Raw genomic sequence first — 10,384 nt, 5'->3', positions numbered from 1 at the left:
AGTGCTTTCCTCAGCAATTTCCAGCAGCTTCTTCCGCTGAGCACAAGCTCTCTCCTCCTGCAGTTCTCACACTCAGCACCAACACCGCAGTCTCCAGTGAAGCAAATAACACAGTAGCACAAATCAATAATAAAACCAATCTCAAGTCAACAAAATGTAGTGAGTGAGAAGAAATACTGGATTTGTAAACTTGTGTTGAGATAGTATGGAGACAAACAATATCAGTTCAATACAAACTGGATCTTATTTTTCGGAAATTGAAAATGTCTCTCAAATACGCAATTCATAACCTAAAAGATAACAAATTTGCAAGGCTTTCGAGAGGCCTGCAACTCTCCCCTAATTTTCCCAATTTTTGTTGTAAAATCATTCATGATTTTCTCCTTCCTCTCCACTGCTTTTATGTCCCCTAACAGCCAAGCTCTCTCCTTGCTTGCCACATGTTCTCCCTATTTTTGGTGGTCTATGCGACTGAGAGTTTGCCATCTGCTCCTTTACCTTTCTGCCATGTGTCTTGGGAATATTTTCTTCCTTTGGTTATTCTTTCTGCAGGAGTCATAAGTTCTAATAAAACATTGCTGTTTCTTGAAATTGCATGTCTCGAGTTGCATATTTTGATATCTAAATCTCGGAGCCAAGACTGTTTGTGGAATTTTGTTACTACCAGCTTACCACCACCACCACTCATGGTATGCTCCTGATATTTATTGTACAATCGTGTTCCCTTCAAAGCATTATTCCCTTGATATTTTCATAGTTTTGTTTTTTCCACCATCATTTCAAGTACATAAGAAAAAATACATCCCTTCTTCATCAGCACTGAAGTCATTTCGATGCTGTCCATAAATCAATGTCTCAAAAATACTCCTGGCAATAGATTCCAGCCGTCCAGAATCATAAGTTTCCAACGCTTTGCAAACTTTATACCTCCATGAAAAATGATGTTGTGTTATGCAGCTATGTTTATGAGCTCTGATGTGCTGAATCTGTTCATTGAGATTTGATTTCCTGTAGTTCCTGTTGCTTATAGAACGCTACTTTTTGTCATTTCTTCTTCTTGCATTCAACAAAAAGTCCTCACTGAGGTTTGTGAACTGAGGTCTGCTTTGCAGGACCATATTAGTGATATAGAGCTTCACATACTAGTGGAGGGTGCTATTTTGAACTTTTCCGCATGACATCTACTGTTGCAAAAGCAGATGTTTTTCATGTAATGTCTGACATGTGGAAGACAGTAGCTGAACGGTTTTTCGTTTGGAGAGGAGGATTTCGCCCTTCTGAGCTTCTCAAGGTGAATCATATTTCAATTTATCTGATAAGTGAAATAATTTGTTCCATTGAAGTAGTTATGGATAATAAAAGGTGAAGCCATAGCTTTGGACACTTTCTTTAATATATGTGTAAAAATTTGTAATATCCCAAAGTCCTATCCATTGGTAGGACATTATTCATTTTTAACACAGTTTATGATAGTTTTGATTTTGGGTTTTGTAATCTAAAATATGTTCGATAATTCAGAAGATCACATATTATTTAACCAGTATTATCTTTGTATCTTCAAATAATATGGGATGCACATAGATATTTAACATCTTTGTTATGTTTTGCTGGTGTGAAATTTGCTTAGGGTGTCACATTATTCCACTTTCACATACTTCTTAATTGAACTGTTAACTAAGGTCATTCACCACAGGTAGAATAACAATGATTCATAAGCTGACATTGATAATAGGTTCTCGTGCTGCATCTTGACACACTGACTGATTCACAATATATGGAAGTTAATAATCTAAGACAGTCATGCCAGCAAGCAGAAGATGCTCTGACTCAAGGCATTGAGAAATTGCAGTCGACTCTTGCTGAAACTGTGGCTGCTGGTCAATTGGTAGGAGGAGGTTACATCCCAAGGATACCAACGGCAATGGAGAAGTTGGAAGCTCTAGTCAGCTTTGTGAACCTGGTAAGAATCCGCATCATTGCTCAGTCAAGAATGGCTTTATTCTGGATTCTTCCAATGTGTAGGTGATGTTTCTACTGCATGCTATCGTTACTTTTGATATCTTTCTGTAATCCATTTCTGACCTATCAATTAGTTCTTTATCAGCACATTTGATTTAAATTGAGAAACTTTCCAGCGAGTTGAATTTGAATTCACCCGTGAAATTGAAGTTTTTTTCTACTTCTAATATGGAAAACGAAGAGGAACAAATATGGAAAAAGGTGAAAATTCAAGGATATTTTTTAATGTGAAAAATAATTAAAAATGAAGAAGTATTATTTGATATTATTTGATATAAACTTATAATTTTTATTTACACAATTTTATACATAAACAACTTTAAATTAGAAATAAAATGATATTCAATTATATAATAATACATTATTATTTATATATAAAATTATATATATTATTTATATACATAATTTTATTAATAACATGATAAAAGGAAAAGCTGAAAGAAAACGAAAAGTCAACTGCATTAATTCCGACACCAACCGTTTCCCAAACCACCCAAGGTCGATTGTAATAAATTTGATGAAAACGGGCTGCCATTTGGGAGATGATGACAAATTGAGTGAGGCTGTGTAATTCTTATCACATATGATATCATGTTGTATTTTATAAACTTTTTAAATAATAAAAATATTAATTATTCACAACATCATCACTTAGAGAATACTTTCACAATGTCATCACTTAAAAAAAATTGTATTAAAATGTATCAATAATATATATCATATAAAATAATATATTTATTGTATTATATATAAACAAAGCAGAAGAACCACAAGGGCCCAAAAACAAGCAAGCTGGCTCAAGAAAAGTTAGAATAGGAATCAAGCAAACTGAAATTGCTTCTGGGATAGACCCCCAGCTCACAACAAAGAGCACCAAAAAACAGTCAGCGAACAACCCTTTCTCTCTCTGTCTATCCAATCCTTATAAACACGATAGAAAACATAATAAATTTTATTTTTTAATATTATTAGTAAAATAACGATTTTATTCTTATCTTTAATAAAATTTTTTAACAATAATTAACTTATGAGCGAGATTTTGGGTTTTTTAAATTTTATATATGTGATGTTGGGAATACATTAAAACTTGGATGAGAACAAATCTTTTGGCCTTTTAGATACTTATATATATATATATTTTAATAGATAATTAAAATATATCATTGTATATTAATTATACATTTAATAGTAGATATGCTTCGTTCATTATTAATATCTAGACAATTTCTTGGGAATCCAAAGGGGTGCTATTCACAACTTCCAACCGAACGCTCTAAATAAACGCTCAGGGAAATAAATGTCGCCTGCCTCCCAGTTTGGGCCACCATGTGACTCCATCTCACTCTCTTAGCTATAAATATGACACTCTGATGCCTAAAATTTTGCGTCTCTTGTACCAATTAACTCTAAGCTCTTTTCTGGCAACTTCGTTTTTCTGTTCCATTCAAATAAGTATGAGAATTCTACTGCATTTGCTACTTGTTTTATTTGATTCCTTTTCCATATGCATCTTCATCACGAAAGAAACTATGTCTTTTTACCTTAATATTTAATAGTATTGTAATAATATCGTGACGCCACCTTTGTAAGATTCTGGCGTCGGTGTAGACAGATTTTTCTTGTGGTGTTGAATGAATATTCACTCACGCACATGCACACATATGTTATCCGTTTTAGCAGAATTTTGTTAATGTGATTTATCGATGGAATGTGGTTCATTTATTCTTGGTTTTTGCTTACATACAATTTTCAACATGCTGGGATTATCCGCTGCGACATTGATACCTCAAAATTAACAAGAACACTTAAGCGCTTTATACATTATAACAGACCATAGTATTTGTCAAATTGCTCTGTGTCTCAAACCAAAATATGCTGCTGTTTGATCTATATACATACTACTTTTTTAAAATAAATGTTTAGCCATTTTAATAACAGATCTTCCATAATAGACAAAAGATCATGTGGAAGCTGAAAATAGCTCAAGGCGGGGAATGGCTGAGCTCAGTTAATAATCACATCGGAAGGCAGCATTGGGAGTTTGATCCGACGGCCGGAACCCCTGAAGAACTTGCCCAAGTGGAAAAGGTTCGCCGAGATTTTAAGAAGAATCGGTTTCGAGTTAAACAAAGTGCAGATTTGTTGATGAGAATGCAGGTGTGTGAATCTTAATTAATCTCTTTCATATGCTGTGAGAGTAGAAAATAAAACAAGAAGGATGCAAGCAATTTTTTTAAGTAATTACTCAATAATCATGAATGATTAATAAACACCTCCTTGATTATGGATGTTGGACTGACGCTAAAAGTTACATCTTTCAAATTTAATGAATTAATTTGTGGTTGTGGGTTATGAAATGTAACAGCTTAAAAAGGAAAATCCCTGTGGGGAAATTCCACGAGTTACGGTGAAAGAGGAAGAGGAGATAAAAGAGGAAGCAGTGACTAATACACTAAGAAGGGCCATAAACTTTTTCTCTTCCATTCAAGCACATGATGGCCACTGGCCTTGTGAATCTGCTGGCTCACTCTTTTACATTCAGCCTTTGGTAATTACCTTCCTTATCACTTCTATCATCATTCCTTGACAACAATATTTGCCCCGTTTTTATTTATGAAATTAGATCTATAAAACTATGTGTATATAATATAATTAAAAAGAATATTTTTAGTATATAAATATATATACACATAGATGTATTATAATATAATTGAATGATTTTAAATTAATAATAAAAAAATATTTACACATATCATTGCCCTTCTACAATTAGCAATTATATGTTCCCCTATTATTTAATATTTAATTGATTACTGAGAAGATTACCATCTAATAATGTGATGAGCAGGTGATGGCTTTATATGTGACTGGAGGACTTAATGATGTATTGTCATCAGAACACCATAAGGAAATCAAACGCTACCTATACAATCATCAGGTATTATACTGCTTCAGTTAAGATTTTGTATATTTACAGTAATCAAATCCTTTTCAATATTTGAAAATTATTTATTTGAATGTGAAACTGATTGTATAATGGCAGAATGAAGATGGAGGTTGGGGATTACACATAGAGGGTCACAGCACAATGTTTGGTTCAGCACTAAGCTACATAGCCTTGAGATTGCTTGGAGAGGGAGCTGATGATGGTGAGGACATGGCTATGGCCAGAGGCCGCCAGTGGATTCTTGATCATGGTGGTCTTGTGGCCATTCCGTCTTGGGGAAAGTTTTGGCTTTCGGTGCTTGGAATCTATGAGTGGTCTGGCTGCAACCCTATACCGCCTGAGGTCTGGCTCCTTCCGAACATCTTCCCCATCCATCCAGGTAAATGTTTTCTGTGAAACAAGTAGTTTGCCTCAAACTTAAATTCAAATCCACAACTGCATCAATTTTCTAATTGAAATTGTGAATGCAGGAAATATGTTATGCTATTGTCGGTTAGTTTACATGCCAATGTCATATCTATATGGAAAGAGGTTTGTTGGACAAATCACACCATTGATACGATCACTAAGACAAGAGCTTTACAATGAACCTTATCATCTTATCAACTGGAATAAATACCGAAATACAGTTGCAAAGGTCTGTAATGCTTGATTAATTGGATTCCTTATTTATTAATTAACAAAGCGCATATGTATTTATTTTTTATGATCAATCTGCAGGAGGATCTCCTCTGTCCACACCCTTTAATTCAAGATCTAACATGGGGATTTCTATACCACGTTGCTGAACCGTTATTGACTCGTTGGCCTTTTTCTATAGCAAGAGAAAAAGCACTCAAAGTTGCAATTCAACATCTACATTATGAACATGAGAATTGCCGATACCTTTGCATGGGATCTGTTGAAAAGGCACTGAATTTAGACACAACAAAAATCCTCTTTATTGTTACTTATCCTTTAAATTTTACATTCCCAGATTAATTAATTGTATTGCATTCAGGTGTTATGCCTTGTAGCATGTTGGGCTGACGATCCAAATTCAGAGGCATACAAGCGCCATCTAGCTCGACTGCCTGACTACTATTGGATGGCTGAAGATGGCTTGAAATTTCAGGTCAGAGATGGCTTTAGATTTATCAAAAAATAAAAAATTATACAATTAATACATGCCCGTGGATAAAACTCTTGTGAATTCTATTTCAATAAAATAATGCAGAGTCTCGGTTCTCAAATGTGGGATGCTGCTTTAGCCATCCAAGCAATTATCTCAAGTAATCTGGCTGAAGAATATGGACAAACACTTCGTAAGGCACATGACTTTGTAAAAGCTTCGCAGGTGATTAAATCTTAATTGCAACTAATTAAATATTTCATACCCCTAATTGTCACTATCTAATTTTTAACTTACTGAAAAGTTGTTGCTATAAATAAAGGTAAGAGAAAACCCTTCGGGCAATTTCTCTTCAATGTACAGGCACATCTCTAAAGGTTCATGGCCATTTCCAACGCAAGACCACGGTTGGCAAGTCTCCGACTGTACTTCAGAAGGTTTAAAGGCTGCACTCTTATTTTCACAAATGCCATCACATCTTGTTGGTGAAAAACTGGAAACAGAGCGCTTATATGATGCCATCAATGTTATTCTTTCCTTGCAGGTAATCATGAATTCCACTTATCATCAATTTATGTCAATGTTCTCGAGAAAACTTATAGACATGCAGACTTCAAATCCGAACTTAAACTATTTATAGTCTTTTCTATGGACAAAATCTGCTAAAAGATATGATTTCACAAACTCCTAGCACAAACGTTTTAAGTTCAGATTTTAGATAATATTATATTGCCTAAGTAGCATATGTTTTCTCTCTAGTCTTAGTAGATGTATTGCCTCACTGACTATACATGTTTACATAATGTCTAATGCAGAGTAGAAATGGTGGTTTCACAGCTTGGGAGCCTAGCAGAGCTAACCGTTTGTTGGAGGTAAATTTGACAAAACTTGCCTTTTTGTAAACATGTTTCAAATTACAGCTTAGAGACTGTAACTTGTTACCAGGTAACGGAAGTATTCAATCAACATTTCTAATTACTTTTTATCTTGTTCTCATGCAGAAGTTCAATCCTACAGAGTTCTTTGGAAATGCTTTCGTTGAAACAGAGTAATGTCTATTTGGCAGCAAAGTTTAACCTTTTTCTGTGACATTTTATTTAAATATTATTGATGATTTTGCAATAACATAATCCTCTAGGTATGTAGAGTGCACTTCATCTGCAATTCAAGGTTTGACACTCTTCAGAAAGTTACATCCTGAGCATCGAAGGAAGGAAATAGATAGGTCCATCTTAAATGCAATTCGTTACATCGAAAACACACAAAAGCCTGATGGTTCATGGTAAGGTTTTCTAGAATTCAATTACACCTTTTGGAAATTTATACTCAACCAACAATAGTTACATTTTGTGGTTTAACCTTAACTAGGTATGGTTTCTGGGGAATTTGCTACACCTACGCGACCTGGTTTGCAGTAGTGGGACTGGCAGCCTGGGGAAAAAACTACAGCAACAGTCCTGTGTTGCGCAAAGCATGTGAATTTTTATTATCAAAGCAATTACCTTGTGGTGGATGGGGCGAGAGTTATCTTTCCAGCCAAAATGAGGTAACATCAAAATCCATCAATTCCGTAACTTACAACAGAAGCTACGATCGTGTTGTGTAAGTGTAGCAATACTTTTTCCTATATGTAGGTTTATACAAATCTAGAAGGTAACCGAGCAAATTTAGTGCAAACAGCGTGGGCTTTGTTGGCTCTAATTGGTGCAGGACAGGTTAGTATTATACTAATCTTACACAAACATCACGTAATGATACTGATCATGATGTTGTCTTTGACAATGGCTATAACTTGATGGGAAATGTTTTATTTAATTTAGGCTGAAGTAGATCCAACGCCCATCCATCGCGGAATAAGGTTGTTGATCAATTCACAGATGGAAGATGGAGACTTCCCCCAACAGGAAATTACAGGAGCTTATATGAAGAACTGTACACTAAATTACTCATCATATCGAAACATCTTTCCTATATGGGCCCTTGGAGAATATCGAAGTCGTGTTAAATTTGTGTAAATACTATAAAATAAAAGTTTGAGATGAAACTAATGGTCACAACATTCACACCCGGTGAAGAAAGAATGAATATAGAAACCACAATATACCAGTTTGTTAGAAGATGTAAAATATCAGTGAAGATAGTGTGCAAAAATAATAAGAAATGTCAGAGTGGTAGTACTGTGATGCAAAAATAATAAGAAATGTCGCACTTTGTCTACAAACTACATGTACTGTCTAATACCACAACCTGTGAGACATGTATGATGTTCATCAATAGATTTTGGCAGGAATCATTTCAATTACAAAGGGTTGGGTTACATCCCCAAATTGATGGTCAAGTTGAAGTGATTAATTGATGATTGAAAGAGTGGGATTTAAAATGCGTGATTAGCGATCTTCCCTTGTCCTAGCTCCATTGGCTTTCATTGGTTGAATTTGAGTACAATTGCAACAGCCACACCAATATCAACTTGTCTTCTTTTGAAGCCTATATAGAGATAACAACATGGAGGGGTGGGGAGAGGATCTCAATCCTCATCCCTGTCTCTATAAGGAATATCAATCCCCGTTTCTATTATAGAGATGGCAAAGATTCTTCATTTTCTCCCTGTAAAGAAAAATCTTATCTTCATCCCCTCCCTGTCCTTGTAAAAAAAATCCTTTTCCCATACTTATGGGGAAAAACTCCTCTTCATACTTTCTAAACACAATATAAATATATTAAATAGCAAAACTGAGTAAAATTAAAACCAATACACTATTTTAAATGTCACAAATATTATATATTAATTATTTTAATATGCACAACAAAAACTTATATAAATTTGAAAAACATAAATAATCTAAAACTATAAAATATATATTAGTATTTTAAGTAAATATGTTAATATAAAATGATGGAGATGAGAGCAAGGTGTGGAAGAGACACATGTATCTCTGTCCTTGACTTGTCTCCAATTACAGAGACTTTTTTTTTATCTTTGTCTTATTCCTTATTTTTATTAGAGAATCTCTTTCTCGTTAGGGTCGGAACCCCTAAATTACCATCTCTACCTTTAATCACTCCACATATCATACTTTCCTAAGGATTCTAAGATAAAGTCAATGGGCATCATGCTAAGAATGAGAACAAGTACTTAACATACTCTCAAGCACAATCTAGAAAGGACCCAACATAGAATAAACATAATGGTTGATTGGAGAAAAACTGATCAACAATTCCAAATAAGAGATTGGGCTTATATGAAATTATAATCATACAAACAAGTGACATGCATAAGGGAAACCAAAAACTATAACCTAAACTCTTTGGACCATTGCAGGTTTAAGAAGTGATTCACAAGGTGGCATAAAAACTAAAAGTTACGAGCTAAGGCAAAAATTCATGACGTGTTTCATGTGCTTTTTCTTAGGCATGTTCATGCATAGGTGCAAGCTTCTCCTTGACTACCTTACCAATTCCAAACTCACAAACTCAACCCACAAACTAACCTTGATCAAAATCTGGTTAAGAAAGGGAATGCTCCTACTATCAAATTACTAGTGCCATTCAAACTATTAACCCAAAGGTTTTTGTCAACTTTCATGACTCAATCGACAATAGAAAAAAAGTTACTTTGAATTAGGAAACACAAAGAATATGAAAGGAAACGGTGAAGATTTGAGATCCAATAACTTGAGATTTAGTGAAGGTGGAGAGGTAAGAATATGGAAAAATAAATAAAATGTGAAAATTTAAGGATTTTTTTAACATAAAAATATTAAAAATGAAGAAGTATCATTTGATATTATTTAATATTAATTCTTAATTTTTATCAGTAAATAGTACGATTTAGTATAATTTCTCTTATTAAAAAAAAAAAGCAAAAATCAAATTACATTAAAACCCGACTTTTATATTCATAACATATACATATAATTTTCAAAAAAAATACAATTTGAGAAAAATAGCTAAGAGAAAACAGAAAAAACAACTGCACAATAAATGCTAAAGATATAAACCTACCATTTCTATGGTTTATTAAAAGGTAAAAGGAGATGTATCATAATAATAAATATTAAGAGTTAGATTTTTGTTAGGGTATAAATTGTCTATTTTACCGATGTATCTAATGAAAAATATTAATTAATATAGGTTATGGGTAGGTATTTAAATTTTCAAAATTTAATGGGTGAGACTTTGACAATGCATCAAACCTTGGTGGGCAAAAGTCCCTCAGCCTATTTTAGTATAAAAACTAAATGGGTTGTTGTTAATAGGATCAAACTTCAGTTTCCACGTGGATATTGACCGGGCCAATCGGGCTT

At 33.9% G+C, this 10,384-nt stretch overlaps 1 protein-coding gene and 1 pseudogene across 3 annotated transcripts; both read left to right on the top strand.

Moving 5' to 3' along the window:
- The first annotated feature begins 440 nt into the window (after positions 1 to 440).
- Positions 441 to 2,026, top strand: LOC123198982 (annotated as a pseudogene).
- Positions 2,027 to 3,412: 1,386 nt separating this feature from the next.
- Positions 3,413 to 8,383, top strand: LOC123199220 (lupeol synthase-like). Of its 3 annotated transcripts, none has more exons than XM_044614148.1 (16): positions 3,413 to 3,471; positions 3,972 to 4,176; positions 4,385 to 4,567; positions 4,868 to 4,957; positions 5,063 to 5,345; positions 5,437 to 5,603; positions 5,687 to 5,875; positions 5,967 to 6,080; positions 6,183 to 6,302; positions 6,400 to 6,621; positions 6,893 to 6,949; positions 7,079 to 7,125; positions 7,216 to 7,359; positions 7,446 to 7,623; positions 7,712 to 7,792; positions 7,898 to 8,383. In XM_044614148.1, the coding sequence occupies exons 2-16, from the start codon at positions 3,982 to 3,984 to the stop codon at positions 8,090 to 8,092; spliced, it is 2,265 nt and encodes a 754-aa protein (XP_044470083.1). In that variant the 5' UTR covers positions 3,413 to 3,471; positions 3,972 to 3,981; the 3' UTR covers positions 8,093 to 8,383. The 3 variants fall into 3 exon arrangements, with proteins under 3 accessions (XP_044470083.1, XP_044470084.1, XP_044470082.1); XM_044614149.1 differs by having other exon boundaries at positions 3,418 to 3,471; positions 3,958 to 4,176; XM_044614147.1 differs by lacking the exon at positions 3,413 to 3,471 and having other exon boundaries at positions 3,858 to 4,176.
- Positions 8,384 to 10,384: the final 2,001 nt, after the last annotated feature.

Source organism: Mangifera indica, chromosome 16 (genome assembly GCF_011075055.1).
Source record: "Mangifera indica cultivar Alphonso chromosome 16, CATAS_Mindica_2.1, whole genome shotgun sequence".
In the NCBI taxonomy this organism is placed as follows: Eukaryota; Viridiplantae; Streptophyta; class Magnoliopsida; order Sapindales; family Anacardiaceae; genus Mangifera; species Mangifera indica.
This window is presented reverse-complemented; position numbering and strand designations above follow the sequence as displayed.